The sequence below is a fragment of the Dendrobates tinctorius genome, unplaced genomic scaffold (assembly GCF_039654945.1).
Source record: "Dendrobates tinctorius isolate UK_male_01 unplaced genomic scaffold, ASM3965494v1 ptg000022l, whole genome shotgun sequence".
NCBI classification, from domain to species: domain Eukaryota; kingdom Metazoa; phylum Chordata; class Amphibia; order Anura; family Dendrobatidae; genus Dendrobates; species Dendrobates tinctorius.
In genome coordinates this window covers 120,554,883-120,574,835 of record NW_027361690.1, presented here as the reverse complement: position 1 = coordinate 120,574,835, position 19,953 = coordinate 120,554,883, and the positions used below count along the sequence as shown (strand labels likewise).

Sequence of the window (19,953 nt, the reverse complement as noted above, 5' to 3'; positions counted from 1 at the left end):
TTGATTTTATCTTAGGTTTTATTGTGGAAAAATCAGCTTTTTGCCCAGAGTTCTAGGAGTGAGAGGTGTCAGCTGACCACCCTGACGGCTGTATTCTGAAAGGGGTTGTGGTGTTCCTGATGAGACAACCCCTTTAACATAACCTTTTATACATTTTTAACATATGGTAATATACCCAGGAGCTGTTTAACACAACAAACTTGGCTGTTCTCCATCTGGGACACTCAGCTGTGTGGCACCTGTTATGGATGGAATTGAATCCAGATAACATCAAGGATTCTGTAAAAGCTTGAAGTACTATGACCCCAAATCATCATTGTCTTAGGCTGGTTTCACACTTGCGTTTTTTTGCGCTGTATGTTAGCGCTAAAAAACGCATGCGCTTTTTTCCCCTATATTTTGCATGGGATGCGCTTATGTGCGCATACACATGCGTTTGTATGCGTTTTTACACGCATGCTTTTTTTGTGGTGTGCGCTCGGGTGCACAAAATGCATCCTGTTGCATTTTTTGGGCGTCCGACTTGCTTCAAAAAAACGCATGCGCGCGCAATGCGTTTTTTTACAGCAAGACACCCATTGTAAGTCTATGGGTGCGCATTGGCATGCTCATGTATGCGTTTTTTTGCGCATACGTTTTTTTGTTGACCATTGGTTAGACAATGGAAATTAGGGGTTTGGGTTAGAGCTAGGGTTAGTTAAGGGGGGTTAGGGTTAGGGTTAGTATGGTTTGGTTAAGGGTTTAGGGTTAGGGTTTGGGTTAGGGTTAGTAGGGTTTGGTTAAGGGTTAGGGTTAGTATGGTTTGGTTAAGGGTTAGGGTTAGGGTTAGTATGGTTTGGTTAAGGGTTAGGGTTAGGGTTAGTAAAGTCATGGTTTGGGTTATTGTTAATCCTAACCCTATCTTGATTTTTTTTGTGAGGCCAACTAATGTTGTAAAAAAACGCAAACGCGGTAAAAACGCACTAAAAATGCATACAAACACATAAAAACGCTGCGTTTTTTTCATGCATGCGCATAAAAATGCTTGAAAAAAGCGCAGCATTTGTATGCGTTTGTATGCGTTTTTTCCATGCGTTTTTTTGCGGGAAAAACGCGCTGCAAAAAAAAGCAAGTGTGAAAGTAGCCTTAGCACCTGTTTTTTGTCTGGTTTTGTGCTTTCACATTTTTTTTTTCTTGGTTTGCATCCAATTCATAATTCTATTTGCACCTTTTTTGAAGTTTATGTATTCACTTATTTTGTTTTCCAATATTTCGAAAGATTCATCAATTGCAGCTTTTTGAAAAGTTGCAAAAACTCCACCCCAGTTCCCTTTTCCCATGGTGTATTTTTTGGTATGCTAATATTTTATTATGATTATTATTCTTGCTTATACAGTGCCATTAATTCCACAGCACTTTACAGACATCATCAGTACTGTCCCCATTGGGGCTCACAATCTGTTTCCTACCATTTCGGTGTGCAGGAGAACCAGGAGGAAACCCACACAAACACGGGAAGAACATACAAACGCCTATGGTGCTAATCAATGAGGCAATATTTTTGTGCAATTTTTGCTACATTTTTGCAATATGTGCCATTTTTTGCTCTAAAATGCTGCAAAAAACAGTTCAGGACAGAAAATAAAGATCATTTTTGACTTTGCGCCAAATTCATGAGTTATGTGCACCATTTTGAAGAATTTGGCATAAAAAATGGCAACTAATACCAAAAGACAAAAAAGGAAAATGACTTAAAAAATCCCTCAAATGATGAATTGGGGTCTATGTGATTTGAAATGCACCCAACCAATTAGTGAGGGTGCAGTCTGACTGAAGGTTGTACTATAATGGTGCTGTCATTACTGGTTTGGAAATGTACTCTTCTTTTTTTATACCCATATTGAATGTCATGTCCTTATCCCCACTGTGGGGAATGCTGCAGTATCTCTTGTAACCTCCTACTCAAGTAGCCTTATTAGTGTAGCGTAAGGCCATGTTCACATGGCACATGAAAAAAATACTCCAAAAAGACATTGTTAACCTATCACCAGTAATATACCTATAGTGGGCCTCAATAGTAATTACAATAGAGACGACTCCTTAAACAGTATAATAAAACACAGGAGAACGCCCTCCGAGGAAGCGGCACTATATCCGCGAAACGTGCGTTGGGGTTCCAGGCCAGCACATTTGTCATATTTTGTCATGATGGGTACATTATTTCAGATTATTTGAGATGCTTCTCATGCATACCTAGCACTGGCTAATATTAATCATTTCTCAGGCACAGTTACCTCCTAATTTTACCACGCATATTGCCCCCTATTTCATTGTGAGTCGTATGAGTCGATTCTTTGTGGTCGTATTCTTTGTGTGGCTGCTGTTGGCATGATGAGTTCCATATAGGTCACTAGGCACATGTATTGTGTTGGGACTTTATCAGGCTGATATCAGCCACACTTATTTCTACATAAAGAGACACTTTTTTGTGCAATGCACAACTATTTTTATCAATAATGGAGGATTAACTTTGCCACTCTCTGGATGCATGAAAAGCTCCATTACATGGACACACACATGCTCTGTTTCATACATCCCTGGATTGGCTATCCGTTTAGACATTCAGATTTACGATAATGTCCTTCTGCAGCTGTTCCTAACTTGATGGAACTCATACAGGTATTATTAGCATATGTACCTTGTTGGGGGTTTTACCCCCTCTTTTTGCGGCATATCATTTAAATTGTTGCAGTGCGACATTGCTGAGCTAAAACATTGGGCAACATGCAATAATTTATGTAAAATTCATTTACAAAGAATTTAACTCAGTATCCATATACGCATTGTTTGCTCTTATGTATTGGAACCAAAATATAGTCTCTGACCTACTTACATTCTAGTAGGATTGTCTATTTGGATTTTTTTGATTACCCATCAGTGCTGACCTGTTTTTCTATTGGCTCTGGGTTACTTTATTATTAGATGCCTCATTTAAATACATTTTAAACTTGTCGTGTTCTCTTTCATGTGCCTTCTTTTTGGAATAATAAAAAATTGACTTCATTTAAATAGCTTTGGACTCTCATGTTCACATGGCAGTATTTTGGTCAGTATTTTACCTCAGTATTTGTAAGCCAAAACCAGGTGAGGAACAATCAGAGGAAAAGTATAAGGCTGAGTTCACACGTGGCGGTTTTTTCACGTTTCCGCGGCGGTTTTAACCGCGCGATTTTGCCGCGAAAACAGCATTCCTATGGGATTCTGCAATGCTATGCTAATGCTGCGGATTTTACCACGGAGGAAGAGCTTCGCGGTAAAAAAAACGCAGCATGCTCATTAATTTCGCGGAATCGCGGCGATCCCGCACCCATAGGAATGCATTGTTCTGCTTACTTTCCGCATGTGGCCGTGCACACTATGCGAAAAGTAAGCAGAATATTTGCGGATGGTACCCACTGTCCGGAGGAGAGGAGACTGTCCTTCGGGCTTTGGGTACCATATCCCTGTAAAAAATAGAATTTAAAATAAAAAATATTGTTATTCTCACCTTCCGACGTCCCGCGCTGCCTTCCCGCCTCTCTCCATGCTCCCGGTCCCAGTAAGCTTTTGCAAGCGATGACGTCCATTCTCGCGGGATCGAGAAGTCTCGCGGTCATTCGCGTGACGTCATCGCGGATGACCGTGAGAACGGACGTCATCACGGTAATTGTCGCAAAGGATTACTGGGACCGGGAGCGTGGAGAGAGGCGGGAAGGCTGCGCGGGACGTCAGATTATTTTTTACATTCTATCTTTTACTATTGATGCCGCATAGGTGGCCTCAGTAGTAAAAAGTTGGTCACAGTCGTCAAACACTATGTTTGACGAGTATGACCAACCTGTCAATCAGTTCTCCAAGCAATGCTACAGATCGCTTAGAAAACGCTAGCAATTCTGCAAGCTAATTACGCTTGCAAAATGCTAGTTTTTCCGCGGGAAAATCGCGGGAATTTAAAATGCAATTTTCCCGCGGAATGGAATTCCGGAATTCTCTCGGTAATTTCCTCGAGAGTTCCGCTACGTGTGAACCCAGCCTAATAGAAACACGTCACCACTTCTGTATTTATCACCCACTCCTGGTTTTGGCTTACGAATACTGTTTTAAAAAAAACTCACCAAATACTGAATGTGTGCACATGACGTTAAGGTTTTCCACTTTCAGGAAAGTGGACCCCAATACCCCAAAATAACTAAAATATCAAACACAACAGATACTCATCCTTCCCGGATCTAGTGGTGGTTCCTCACCATTTCTAGGGTGTCACTATTTTGGCTGTAGTAATCATGTCACATTCAGAGTGCACATCAGTCATCACCACTGTGGTTAATTACTAACCTCTACCTCAGCACAGCCACTGAGCTCAATGATTGACTACAGCGGTTATGTGCTATATTGATGTGACATGACACCCAGGCAATAGCGGGGATCTGAGGTGAGTAACTGCTGTGTAGGTTATTTTAGCTATTTTAGAGCATTTGTGGTCCACCTTTCTGAGAGTATCTTTAACCTCCATGTTAGCCCCTCACTAGACTCTTTCTCCCAGAGATGCACCATGCCCATCTCTCCTTTTTGTTTAGGAATGGTTTCAATTATGGTAGGCTGGTTGGACACCATGTTTTACAGATCATATATTTTGTAAAACATTGTTTATCATAAATTCTTTTTCTTTTTTTACATACATGAGAATTATATGCTAAAGTCACAGCTGGGAGTATCTTAACAAGGGATCTGTGATGGTGTTGTTGGAACTTCATAAGCAGATATTCCCCTTTGTGAATTAGGATAAAACTAAGGAAAGAAAAAGCGCAATAGGGTCTTATCTGGGTAGAAGATGGAATAAATTCAAATGGAATCTACTCACCTTTTCCAGAGCGGATAAAAGCATGTAAATCAATGTCAGCCTGCTGCACGCCCGAGGTTCACAACCGTGACCGCCAATATAGCTTCTTTTGGATAAAATATTTAGTGTACATGTCATCCCCTGAAGAAGAAGTGGTTTTTCACTTTGAAACGCGTTGGGAATAAAGAGTTAAAAGTTTCTCATGTGGTGACTTTATCCTGGTCTCAGCAGCGCACAGTAAGCCTAAATATTTTATCCAAAAGGAGCCCCTTTGTGAATTGGTATATCGTGTCCCCGTTCAATGTTGTGATGACATTTTTGTGCCTTTATTAACGGTTTCTAATGTTTCAATAAATGTGGTAACCGACTGCAATCCAAAGAAAGATCATGTATCTGTGTATTATTTGTCGGTATGAAGCCATCCATTTTCCATGTAACACCAGCTGCAAGGGAAATGTAGTGGTGCATGGTGCCCAGTCCAGTAAAACACTGACCACTTGATGCTTGGAAAGAGCACATACTCCAGAGCAGAAATGTGATCTCATCCCTCCGATCATTCATGATGGAATTAGTTGCTTACTTTCATTAGATAAGACTGTTATAAGGTGCCAGTCGTATGGCGACGTATTGTGCACCATGCTATCTAGCACCCTGGTGGCCCAGCACTTTGTCAATAGATGTACCCCACACAAAGTACTGGTACCCTACTCTTATGATAAATATGAGGCACTAGTAGATACACAATGTAAATGATTTGATATATAATAATGGAACAAGCATATCACACAGTGAACATTTCACTTTCTTTTATCTCCTGCAGGCAGATGGGACCATCTTGGCTATTGCCTTGCTCATCTTATTTCTCCTGCTGATTCTGGCCCTGCTATGGTGGTTCTGGCCTTTGTGCTGCACTGTGGTAAGTATTAGATCTCCTCATCACGATGTGTCACAGACACCTGATGTGACCCTAGGTTGGCAAAAAGTGCGTATCCTCAGTTGTTTTCCTGCATCCAGTGCTTTAATACTGCTGGTTGCTTTAGTGTAAGCAGCATCCGTTGCGGTAGAGAATTATCAGTTTATCTTCCTACGAAGTCTGGAGAGGTTATTATACGTAACACATGTCCCATAAATCTACTTTTATTACAGTTAAACAAGCTGACTGCTTACATAACGTAGATTTAGTGCTAGGATTTACTTATGCAGTGGTTGGACATTCAGTAGATACTATAAAATATTGCCGATCCCCCAAAGGATGCTGACATTTTTTTTACAGTCAATATTTTTTATAGGTTGCTGACATCTGATGAATATGTAAACCTTTCTTCTGCGCATGCGCCGTTTTTACATCATACAGTAGTTAGAGTTGAAAAAAGACTAGTTTCCATGAAGTTTAACCGAGGGATGGGAAAGGACACTCACATCGGCAGAGAGACACCCTGTGAAATTCATACATGCCCCAGCCAGGATGAAACCAATGAGCCAAATAGGATATTTTGACCAGCGCATCCACGAAAAGCAGTAGATGCCTCTGCCCACATAAGGGCAATACAGGCAGAGCATGCGCCAGTCATTTGCTATGATGTGGAGAGTTTCAGTAGTGTGTGAATGATCAATCAAAAGAAGAGGGGCTTGCTTAGCACAATTTCAACAGGTAGATTTCATGGTCCAGACACACAGGGAACTTGTTGTACATTTTTTTAAGGGATACTGGCTGCTTGAAGTTTGTCAAGGTATTTTCAAGCCAGAAAGCGATGTAGGAAGGGATTAGAAAGATGAATCCTGGTACAGATTAGCCATCAGCAGGCTGGGACCACGTCCAATCCCCAAATCAGGGCTCCGAAGTTCCATTTTAAAATAAAGACGTGGTCGCCATACTCTGTTCCTTCACTAAAGAATGGCTGGAGTTAGATGAATGTAGTATTCAATGATCTCTAGGAATCTCATAGGGAATCAATGGAATGGTGGCACATACTGTATTTGTAACCGCCAGCGCGTTCCAATGGGGCAATATTTTTGGTTTCGGAATTGGTACGCGTCCTCCCAGCAGTAGCATTCCCACCACTCCAGAAGTTATTAACTATACTTTGGGATAGGTGTTAACTTTTAATGTTGACAATAACCCTTCAAACTGCAGGAAGAAGGCAATAAAGCTGTCACGATCCATGCTGGATTGTGACAGATGAAAGCACGTGTTCCCTTTTTTTTTCCTTTAAGCCGTTTGCTTAAAGTTAGTTTTGCCCCCGGTGGCCATTAGGGTCATTACACAGTGGTGTCTTTAGTTCTAGTTTTGCCCCCGGTGGTGGCTAGTATTATTACACGGGAATCACTAGCAGGTGTGATTGCTCTGGCTCTTGCCTATAAAGGAGAGTCAGGTGGTCTCACTCACTGTTGGTGATATTGTTCATTTCCAACCATCCTTGGTGGAGGAAGGAGCTAGAGAAGAGTTCCTTGCAGCTCAGTCAGAGTCCTGGTGTGGAAGGAGCAACAGTGAGGAGTTCCTTGCAGATCTCACAAAGCTTTGGTGAAGTAGCAGCTATTCAGGAGGAAAGCTGCACTCAGGTGCTGGACTCTGTTGCTGGGAGCAATAGCAGCAGAGCAAAGCTAAGTGCTTTTTCCCTGTTTGTAACTTTCCTTATGTGTGTTTTAGTGCAGTGGTGGGATTAGTTTCTGCACCGTCCAATTCATTAGAAAGGGATAGGTGCAGGGCGAGCTAGGGTTTTTAGGTATCCTGCTCGTCGCCAGGTGCGGAACCTGCCTAGGGACCGTCAGGAGTGTAGAGACACTGACTCAGGGGAGTGCAGGAGGTCTCCACGTCCCCGTTCCCTATTGCAGGGCCCTCCATTGTATCGGTTTCCCTGGTGTTTCCCTTAACTCTGTAAATTCACCCTGCTGGAGGCGGTGTATCCAGATACACGTGTAATTATTGAAATTCGCCTGCTGGAGGCGGTGTATCCGGCTGCACGTTACATTGTTTAAATTTGCCCCGCTGGAGGCGGTGTATCCAGGGTCACGGGTGTCATAGAAATTCGCCCTGCTGGAGGCAGAGTATCCAGTCATCCATGACATCACAAAAGCTACTTATATAATGTCAGCAGGCAGAAATCTTATGCAGGTAGCAGCAAGTTTGAAAATTATATTTATTGCATTTTTGTACAATGTATTTTTATATAATCAAATTATACAAAAAAATGCTTTATTTGCAAAAATTGTAATACTCCTTCAAATGACACAACTGTACAGCTAGAACCACCCACAAGTATATCAAGGAACTGAATGTAAGCAATTAACTCTTTGTAGTGTAACGGTTAATTACTGCTGATTAAAGTTGTATGATGCAATAAAAATTCCTGGAAATGTGACTTGTTTAGAAAATCTGGATTCATATTTGGAAACCAGGCCAGATACTTTGCTCGAGACAAGAGTGATGAGAGCCAGTCCGGTCTCTAGAGGCGTTATGAGCGCATGAGCTTAGATGCTGGGGGAAATCAGCTTATGTGCATACTGTACATGGTGTAGTCTACACTTTCAAGCCCTTTCTCCTTCACTGTCACCCTAAAAAATGGCATATAACTAAAATGAAAAATTGACATTGAAATGCAAAAATTAACTAATCCAGGTTAATGAACTGAGTAATTATATTTTTACTTTATTTAGATGATCAAAGCACCTCCCCCACCAACAGAAGAAGACAGTGAGGTAAGAAAAAAGGCAATTAATTTCTAGCGTTTATTATAATTTTTTAAAAACATAAAGTGATATTCAGAATCTTACTAAAAAAAACACAAACAAACCATTGTATAAAGTGCATTTTATATTATAAAGGGGTGTTTCATCTTGAACATTTCTGGCTATGAATGTATTATAAACGTGACTACCGAGGAATGGAGAGATGGCCTTGCATGCAAGACTTACCAATTCATTTTCTTGGTAAAGAAGTTCTAAAAATTGCTTTGCAATTTTTGGAACTCTCATACAAGTGACTGAAGAAAGCTGCTCTTGTATAGCCCTATGGCTATTGACGGGACCTGTTTGCCACATGCTGAAGTTGCAGGTCAGACAAGCATCTATCAAAGAATCCTAAAACAAAAAGCTAAAAAAAAAATTAAATGCCACGAATAACATTAGGAAAAATGTTGTTCTCAAATATGTGCACCCCAAAGACATATGTTCTTTGGTCTTTGAACAAATTTTGTTCCATGTCTTTTTTTTGCAGAAAGAATTGAGACTTTTTGCTATTTTTTTTGCTTTTTCTCATCACTTTTCAAAAGTCTTACACCTCATACACACAGCAGAACTCTGTGCAAGAAACTGTAAGGCCAGCACATGAAGACATCCAAGCCTTCATTTATGGTGGAGTTGATGAAGAAATTTACTGAACGGAAATCCATAGCAGTAATATACTTCCTGCTGATTGCAGAAAATAGGGATACATGGCAAATAAAAACCCTCTTTACTGACCTCCTCATTGTGACACTGAGTCATTACTCATGGACTAGCTGTGAGACAGGAGGGTCGTCAAGAGGTCCGAGGTCAGATACCCAGAGAGCTTGTCATAAACAGAGGGATAAGACAAAGGTGTAGTCAGGTCACAGTCCTAGGTCAGAATTCCAGGAAGGTAGCAGATCAAGACAAAGAGGGGGAAGGTAAACAGATGGTCCAAGGTTAGGCAACAGAAGATCAGAAACAGAGCATTGGAAAACATGGCAAACACTCACACACCACTGAGCTAAGGCTACACCTGGCAAAAATTAGACACTGACAGCCAGCTAAAGAGCCAGGTGATCACCCAGAACGGGAGGCACCTGGAAGAAACAAAAGACGCAACTGCCCTGAATGGCGGACAGACTGTCACTCACAATACTAAAAGCTCAGCACTCCCGTGCCTCAGACTGGACAGCTGAGCTGTCACTCACAATACTTACAGCTCAACATGGCCCTGACTCTATAGGGTGGCTGAGCTGTCAAGGTGTTCGGGACACAGTGAGTGGTGGAATCGTGACACTCATGATATTTTGTCACATATACAGTGGGGCAAAAAAGTATTTAGTCAGTCAGCAATAGTGCAAGTTCCACCACTTAAAAAGATGAGAGGCGTCTGTAATTTACATCATAGGTAGACCTCAACTATGGGAGACAAACTGAGAAAAAAAAATCCAGAAAATCACATTGTCTGTTTTTTTTTTCATTTTATTTGCATATTATGGTGGAAAATAAGTATTTGGTCAGAAACAAAATTTCATCTCAATACTTTGTGATATATCCTTTGTTGGCAATGACAGAGGTCAAACGTTTTCTGTAAGTCTTCACAAGGTTGCCACACACTGTTGTTGGTATGTTGGCCCATTCCTCCATGCAGATCTCCTCTAGAGCAGTGATGTTTTTGGCTTTTCGCTTGGCAACACGGACTTTCAACTCCCTCCAAAGGTTTTCTATAGGGTTGAGATTTGGAGACTGGCTAGGCCACTCCAGGACCTTGAAATGCTTCTTACGAAGCCACTCCTTCGTTGCCCTGGCGGTGTGCTTTGGATCATTGTCATGTTGAAAGACCCAGCCACGTTTCATCTTCAATGCCCTTGCTGATGGAAGGAGGTTTGCACTCAAAATCTCACGATACATGGCCCCATTCATTGTTTCATGTACCCGGATCAGTCGTCCTGGCCCCTTTGCAGAGAAACAGCCCCAAAGCATGATGTTTCCACCACCATGCTTTACAGTAGGTATGGTGTTTGATGGATGCAACTCAGTATTCTTTTTCCTCCAAACACGACAAGTTGTGTTTCTACCAAACAGTTCCAGTTTGGTTTCATCAGACCATAGGACATTCTCCCAAAACTCCTCTGGATCATCCAAATGCTCTCTAGCAAACTTCAGACGGGCCCGGACATGTACAGGCTTAAGCAGTGGGACACGTCTGGCACTGCAGGATCTGAGTCCATGGTGGCGTAGTGTGTTACTTATGGTAGGCCTTGTTACATTGGTCCCAGCTCTCTACAGTTCATTCACTAGGTCCTCCCGCGTGGTTCTGGGATTTTTGCTCACCGTTCTTGTGATCATTCTGACCCCACGGGGTGGGATTTTGCGTGGAGCACCAGATCGAGGGAGATTATCAGTGGTCTTGTATGTCTTCCATTTTCTAATTATTGCTCCCACAGTTGATTTCTTCACTCCAAGCTGGTTGGCTATTGCAGATTCAGTCTTCCCAGCCTGGTGCAGGGCTACAATTTTGTTTCTGGTGTCCTTTGACAGCTCTTTGGTCTTCACCATAGTGGAGTTTGGAGTCAGACTGTTTGAGGGTGTGCACAGGTGTCTTTTTATACTGATAACAAGTTTAAACAGGTGCCATTACTACAGGTAATGAGTGGAGGAAAGAGGAGACTCTTAAAGAAGAAGTTACAGGTCTGTGAGAGCCAGAAATCTTGATTGCTTGTTTCTGACCAAATACTTATTTTCCACCATAATATGCAAATAAAATGAAAAAAAAACAGACAATGTGATTTTCTGGATTTTTTTTTCTCAGTTTGTCTCCCATAGTTGAGGTCTACCTATGATGTAAATTACAGACGCCTCTCATCTTTTTAAGTGGTGGAACTTGCACTATTGCTGACTGACTAAATACTTTTTTGCCCCACTGTAACTCCTGCAGGCTACAGTTGCCTGCAGCATTGACATGGAACAAGACATCATCATAAGAGGCCATGTTTTAAGAAATACTAGCCAAAGAAAATGTCTGTCAATTTCTCCTATTTACAATGTTGATGATGGAGCATAGCTTTTTTTGTACCGACCTGTCTGAAACTTTAAAGTGAACCTGTCATTAGGCTTGTCCCATGTGAGATAAGGCCACCACCTTTCAGCCCTGATATACAGCATTTTAACATACTGTATACAGTGATGTGAAAAAGTGTTCACTTTGCCCCCTTCCTGATTTCTTATTCTTTTGCATGTTTGTCACACTTAAATGTTTCAGATCACCAAACAAAGTAAAATATTAGACAAAGATAATATAAGTAGACACAAAACCTTCAGTTTTTAAATGAAGGTCTTTAATATTAAAGGAAAGATAAGACCAAACCTACAGGGCCCTGTGTGAAAAAGTGATTGCCCCCCTTAAAACATAAATTAACTGTGGTTTATTACATCTTTCGGTAGCAGAGTTCAAGTTCTCTAGCCACACGCAGGCCTGACTACTGCCACACCTGTTTTCAATCAAGAAATCACTTAAATGGGATCTGTTTGACAAAGTGAAGTAGACCAAAAGATCCTCATAAGCTAGACATTATGTCGCGATCCAAATAAATTCTAGAACAAATGAGAAACAAAGTATGGTAAGTGAGATCTAACATTCTGGAAAAGGTTTTAAACTATTTTCTAAAGCTTTGGGACTACTGCAAACTACAGTGAGAGCCATTATCTACAATTGGTAACAACATGTTGATTATCCTCAAGACTTTTGAGAAAATGCTCTGTGGACTGACAAGACAAAAGTTGAAGTTTTCGGAAGGTTTATGACCTTTAAGGCATTGGAGTGGCCTAGTCAAAGTCCTTACCTTAATCCAATTGAGATGCTGTGGTATGACCTTAAAAAGGCGGTTCATGCTTGATCAGATCAGATTAACCCTTTCGCGCCTGAGCCTGTTTTTGCCTTCGTGACCAGGCCAATTTTTTCAATTCTGACCAGTGTCACTTTATGAGGCCATAACTCTAGAATGCTTCAACGGATCCTGCTGATTCTGACATTGTTTTCTCATGACATATTGTACTTCAGGATAGTGGTAAAATTTCTTAGATATGAACTGCACTTATATGTTAAAAAAATCGAAATTTGGCAAAAATTTTGAAAATTTTGCAATTCTCAAACTTTTAATTTTTATGCCCTTAAATCAGAGAGTGATATCGCACAAAATAGTTAATAAATAACATTTCCCCCATGTCTACTTTACATCTGCACAATTTTGGAAACATAATTTTTTTTTTTTAGGAAGTTATAAGGGTTAAAAGTTGACCAGCGATTTCTCATTTTTACAACAAAATTTACAACACCATTTTTTTTAGGGACCACCTCACATTTGAAGTGAGTTTGGGGGGTCAATATGACAGAAAATACCCAAAAGTGACACCATTCTAAAAACTGCACCTCTCAATGTACTCAAAACCACATTCAAGAAGTTTATTAACCCTTCAGGTGCTTCACATGAATGAATGGAATGTGGAAGGAAAAAATAAACATTTAACTTTTTTTCACAAACATTTTACTTCAGAACCATTTTTTTTATTTTCACAAGTGTAAAAACAGAAAATGAACCACAAAATTTTTTGTGCAATTTCTCCCAAATACGCCGATACCCCGAATGTGGGGCTAAACCACTGTTTGAGCACACGGCAGAGCTCAGAAAGGAAGGAGTGCCGTTTGACTTTTTCAATGCAGAATTGGCTGGAATTGAGATAGAACGCCATGTCGCATTTGGAGAGCCCCTAATGTGCCTAAACAGTGGAAACCCCCACAAGTGACCCCATTTTGGAAACTAGACCCCTTAAAGAACTTATCTAGATGTGTCGTGAGCACTTTGAACCACCAAGTGCTTCACAGAAGTTTATAACGTAGAGCCATGAAAATAAAAAATCATTTTTGTTCCACAAACATGATCTTTTAGCCCCCAATTTTTTATTTTCACAAGGGTAACAGGAGAAATTGGACCCCAAAAGTTGTTGTCCAATTTGTCCTGAGTACACTGGTACCCCATATGTGGAAGAAAACTACTGTTTGGGCACACGGTGGGGATCGGAAGGGAAGTAGTGACGTTTTGGAATGCAGACTTTGATGGAATGGTCTGCGGGTGTCATGTTGCGTTTGCAGAGCCCCTGATGTGCCTAAACAGTGGAAATCCTCCACAAGTGACCCCTTTTTGGAAACTAGACCCCCCCAAGGAACTTATCTAGATGTGTGGTGAGCACTTTGAACCCCCAAGTGTTTCACTAAAGTTTATAATGTAGAGCCGTGAAAATAAAAAAAATCATTTTTTTTCCACAAAAATGATCTTTTAGCTCCCAATTTTTATTTTCACAAGGGTAACAGGAGAAATTGGACCCTAAGAGTTGTTGTCCAATTTGTCCTGAGTACGCTGGTACCCCACATGTGGGGGGGGACCACTGTTTGGGCACACGGTGGGGCTCGGAAGGGAAGTAGTGACGTTCTGGAATGCAGACTTTGATGGAATGGTCTGCGGGCGTCATATTGCATTTACAGAGCCCCTGATGTACCTAAACAGTGGAAACCCCAATTCGAATTCCAACCCTAACCCCAACACACCCCTAACCCTAGCCCTAACCCTAGCCCTAACCCTAGCCCTAACCCTAGCCCTAACCCTAACCCTAGCCCTAACCCTAGCCCTAACCCTAACCCTAGCCCTAACCCTAACCCTAGACCTAGCCCTAGCCTGCCTACCTGCTTTTTTTTCTTTTACTTTTTTTTTATTTTTGTGTTTTTTATTTTTTGTATTTTTGACTCATAGTAACGCCACTTCTCCTCTGATCTCACACTGGCAGATGATCAGAGGAGAAGCAGCGTTACTATGTGACAAGAACGCTGCCCGGCACATAGTAACGCCACTTCTCCTCTGATCTCACACTGACAGATGAGCAGAGGTGAAGCAGCGTTACTATGTGACAAGATCGCTGCCTGACACAGCTGTGCCAGGCAGCGATCAGCTGTGCCAGGCAGCGATCTAGTCACACTGTAACGCTGCTTCACCTCTGCTCATCTGTCAGCATGAGCTCAGAGGAGAAGTTGCGTTATAATGAGGGAGATCGCCGGGAAACAAGCAGCTTTCCCAGCGAGCTCTCTCATTGGCTGCTGTGACGCGACGTCATCAGGACCTGAACCAATCAGGTCTCGATGACGTCGGGGGTCCCAGCATGCATTGTGCACCGGGATCCCCGCGTTATAAGGTATGAGGGGGTCCCGGGGGGCACAAAACCGCCGACAGTAGATAAACGTCGGCGCTGCACAAAGCCCAGCAAGCGCAAACGTTTATCTACTGTGGGCGGTCGCGAAGAGGTTAAAGCATGTCTCAACCAAAATCTGATCCCAGATCTCTTCTATACTTTCCCAAATTTGGTGCATACATGTCAACTCACTTGGATATGTACAGCTTTTTCTTCAACTCTACCCACAAGTGTTCGATTAGGTTGAGGTCTGGGGACTGTGGGGGACAATCCAGCACAGCGTCGGACTGGAGCACCTTGGGCCCACAAGTGAAAATCATTCTTGGGGCCAACTAAGTAGCTACGTAGAAATAAATACAAGACCACCAATTCTGCGGTAAAACACGCTAATATCAAGGAATAATATAAGGTGGTAGCAGAGATTTGGGTAGCCCCCTCTTAGCCCCCTCATAGAATATAAAGTAGCACCCCTCATAGAATATAATGTAGCCTGTTATGATTGGGTCACCGAGGAGGAAAGCAAGACCAAGCTAAGCCACAGAAAACCAGAGCGATTGGTAACTAAGCAGATTGCAGACCCCTGATCCTATCCACACAACTAGCAGCAGCCGTGGAGCGTACCTACGATGATCCAAGACGCCTCAACACAGCTGGAGAACTAAATAAGCCTAAAGCAAGAAAGGGGAAATCTAAACTGCCCTAGAGCAGACCCCAAAGGAATAGATATCCCCCAAACATATATTGTCTGTGAGACAAGATGAAAACACAAACGCAGGTAGGAAAATAGACTGAGCAAACGATGGGGCCCACACTAAACAGACAGGACAGGAAAGGAAAGACTCTGTCTGCAATCATGCAAAAAACCCTGCAAAAAATGCCCAACACGTCTGATAGAAGAATACTGAAGTCACTAGACTTCGCCCACTATATCAGCACTCTGGTATATTCTGAAAGCAGAGCAAAAAGAGGCCAATCTAATAAGGGACAAAAACAAACTGGCACAAGCAGTAACATAAGGATGGAAATTCAGCACAGCCCCAACCGGAGCTCGCTGACCACACAAATCTGAAATAGACAAAACCAGATCAAATGTGAACAATAGCAAAAGAACACTTAGCTGAGCATGCAGGGACTAAGCTGGAAACTAAGAACTCAGGAGGCAGGAAAAAATCACCACCAGGGATAGAGGGAGTCAGCTGTCTTAAATCCAGTCAGAAACTCCAGATCTCCAGTCATCCTCCTCATTATCAGGTGGCAGGTCTCTGTTAATTAGATCAGCTCCATTACCTCCAGTAACCACCAGAGGGAGCCCGGAAAGAGAACTCGCGACCCCTCTGTCACTATAACCAGCTCCACTACCTTCACTAGTAACCAGAGGTAGGCCAGAAAGCGACAACAGTAGCCTCTCTTATGGTATATAATGCAGCCCCCATAAAATATAATGCAACCCCCTCATAAGCTTTAATGCAGCCTCCCATAGAATATAATGTAGCCCCCTCATAGGGTATAATGCTGCCCCCCTCATATAGTATAATGCAGCGCCTCCACAGAATATAATGTAGACCCCCTCAGAGTATAATGCAACCCCCTCATAAGGTATAATTCAGCCCCCCCATAGAATATACTGTAGCCCCCTCATGGAGCATAATGCAGCCCCCCTCATATATTATAATTTAACCCTCCCAGAATATAATGTAGCCCCTTGAGGGAATAATGCAGCCCCCACATAGAATATAATGCAGCCCCCCACAGAATATAATGTCGTCCCCTCATAAAGTATAACACAGCCCCCTCATATAGTATAATGCAGCCCCCTCATATAGTATAATGTAGCCCCCCTCATAGGGTTTAATGCTGCCCCCCTCATAGGGTATGATGCAGCCACCCTTACCATTGCCCTTTCCACCACTTCCATCATTGCTTTCTCCCCCACCACCCCCAAAATTGCCCATTCCACCACCTCCATCATTGCCTCCTACCCCACCCCTACCATCATTGTCCTTTCCACCACAACCATCATTGCCTTCTCCCCTACCACCCCCATCGTTACCCTTTTCACCACCTCTATCATTGCTTTCTCGTCCACCACCCCATCGTCCTTTCCACCATCACTAACATTGCCTTCTCCCCCACCACCCCATCACTGCTCTCTCCATCACCTACATGATTGCCCTCTCCAGTACACACACAGCACCACACACAGACACACACGCAGCACTACACACACACACACAGTACCACTCTCACACACACATGCATGCAGACAGACACTAAGCACCACTAACCTCTCCGCATGTTCCCCACAGCCTCAGCACATCCTGGCAGCATCTTTGTCACTGGCAGCTTTCTCTCTGAAACACCGCACGCTGAATGATGATGTCATCCAGCTGCGCTGCTGTGACAGGCAGCGCTGGGCAGGAAGCAGGACAGCATCGGATCTCTACAGCTCCGCTCCGCTGCTGCAGGGTATCACTCCTTGCCCGCTGATTGCCCTCTGGTTAGCCGCCCTACAGAGGCCCACCTCAGGGGCCCCGATGCAGCCTCACCGGCTTTACTTGCGGTATGTCCGCCCCTGCGGGCAGTGTTAGCTTCAGCCTGCGGCTAACACTGCCCGCTATTAAAGTGAAATGATTATTCACTCCTCTCCATGCCCATGGGGGCGTGGGGAAGCGTGAATATTCATTTCTCTTTAGCAGCAGGGACAGGATTCTGTCTCCAGCTGCTGATCTGCTGGCACCAGGTGGGCCTCCCTGACTCCCGGGCCCCATAGCATCTGGGTGTGCCGCTAATAGCAACACACCACTGGCTGGGGCCCCTGGAGTAGCGGGGGCCCTAGACAGCTGCTGCCTAGACATTGTCATTGAATCATTTCTTTGCCAATCTCGAGGTATACTTCAAGTCATTGCCCTGCTGGAACACTATGTCGTACTTGTGGATCGCCCGCCAGGGCGGTTGGGTACTCGGTACCGGGCCGGTATCTCGGAGGTGTCACAGTAGCGGTGACCGGGTCCGTGGCCCTGGGCGTCCATGTAAAAAGGGGTTGAGCGTGGCTGATTAAAGTTAATAAGTGGATGATACGTGATGCCACCTGTGGTGATCGGCAATGAAGAGGTTAAGCCAACGCTGCAGGCAGATCCTCTGGGACAGATGGTATAAGGCAGCAAGATGTAATAGCTCCCCACAGGTGGAGCTGTGGTCCCAGGGTAGTGGTAATAGGTGTTGAGGAAGAGGGTGTAGTGTCTGGCACAAAGATATAGCTGTGCAGGAGGGTTTGCAGGAAGAATGCAATGACACAGCAGGGTGCAGTTTCCGTTACCTTTACTGTGCTTTGTAAGTGCAGTCCAGGGTCCAGATTACAGATGGAACAGAGGCTGGCCAGCTTGGAAGCAACTTAGGAATCTCTCTATGCAGATGGGTTGTGTAGTCTCCTTTCTAGCGCTTTCTGAGGTACTTGCAGTACTGTGTTACACTGAAGTTCCACTTGCTTGTTCTCTTTTAAAACTCCCTCATATGGCAGACAGCTGTAGCCTCCTTCTTCTGGCTCACACATTGCTGTTGTGCCTCCTAGTCTTATGTGGGAACAGAGCATTTACAGCTTCCTATTCCTCCGGTTTCTGCTGCAGGAACATCAGTATCCGTACAACCTTGGAGACTGGACTCCAGACCATGCGCTACAGCTACAGAAGTGAGCCTGAACTCTGCTCAATCTTCCAGCTAGTCTCCTCATGTCCACACACGTTTCCCTCCTCACACGAACTAACTAATTTCCCCTTCCTGGCCCCCAGAGAGCAGCTCCTCCCCCAGTTTTGGTTCAGAGCTCCCTCTGCTGGCCTGGAGTGGGAACTGTGCTGTGTGTTGTATTTAACTGATGGAGAGACCCTTCATTGCTTCCAAGCATGACATCACACTCCCTAGGAGGAAGGTAATGCCACTGTGGCGACCATACTCCTGGGGGCGCCACACTTGTCATACCCATAGTACTCAAGTGTGCATAGTAACTCATCTTGTATGATACCCATATATAGCTCAGCATTGTCAACCACCATCGATCCTGGTAAAGTATTTAAGCCTTTGACTGTGAAACAGCCCGATATCATCAGGCTTCCTGCACCAAACTTGTCAGTTCCTTCAATTTCTCGATCCATTAGCCTCTTTTTCTCTTGTTTCTTCCAAACCCATTTGCACCTATCAGAACCTAGTCTATTGGCTTTTGTCTCCTCGCTCAAAATCACCTGTTTCCGATCTTCTACTGTCCACTTTTCGTCCTTTTTTGCAACTTGAGCCAACAGTTCAAATGACGATATTGAAATTGAGGTCTTTTCAACTTTTTTGGGCTACCATTCCAGACTTGTGTAACATTTGTCGCACGGTGCTCGCATGGATGTCTCATCTCACTATTACAAAGCATACGAGCCCCTTCCACTGCTGTGCTTGTCACATTAGAACTAACAGACCTTGTGATGAGCAGACTTGTTGACTCCGATATTTTGCCTGGATGTCCACCTCTTGTCTTTTGAATGGATGGAAAGACTTTATTTCCTATTCTTCTAACTGTCATGGCACTCACATGATGCAGTTTGGAAATTTTCTTGGCCGAGAGATCGCTTGACGTTGGTATTGCCAAGTTGCTCCTAGAAGGGGAGACAGGACCCTCCTACTGCCCCGCACCCCTCACTCGTATTAAACCCCATACGCCGCATAACACCAGAGACCAAAGGTTTCTTTGGAATTTGCATGGCCACAGCAGCCTTTTATTAAATCAACAAACAACAATAATAAAGTATTATGAATAACATAAATCCAGTAACTTGAACCCAGAGGAGGAGTCCTTGAAGCCACAAGATGTAGGTGAATTGACCCCAAAATACTGTGGACAAAAACCCAACATATTGCTCCCAGCCGTTACCCCACAGGCTCAGGAGCACCAACACACCGAAACATATGTCCACTAGGCAGCTAGGGGATCCGCACTCTTTACGGAAACTCCCCGTCCACCTTTCACCAGATCACCACCACCATACCTATAAACGGAGGAGTCTCCTATACAGTGAATCTCCAAAACCAATTTCCAAACGACTCCAAGGACTCCCCCCCCGAACCGCCACAGCGAGGGACCTTGAACACCTCAAGACCCCCCGAACACGCCATGCTAT

The 19,953-nt window shown here is 43.5% G+C and overlaps 1 protein-coding gene across 1 annotated transcript in view; it reads left to right on the top strand.

Moving 5' to 3' along the window:
- The window catches only part of ANTXR1 (ANTXR cell adhesion molecule 1), a 317,311-nt gene that overhangs the window by 142,952 nt on the left and 154,406 nt on the right, over positions 1-19,953 (top strand). The window contains exons 13-14 of the mRNA XM_073569123.1: positions 5,679-5,774; positions 8,513-8,554. Of these exons, the coding sequence (XP_073425224.1) occupies positions 5,679-5,774; positions 8,513-8,554 (138 nt within the window). The remainder of the gene's footprint in view (positions 1-5,678; positions 5,775-8,512; positions 8,555-19,953) is intronic.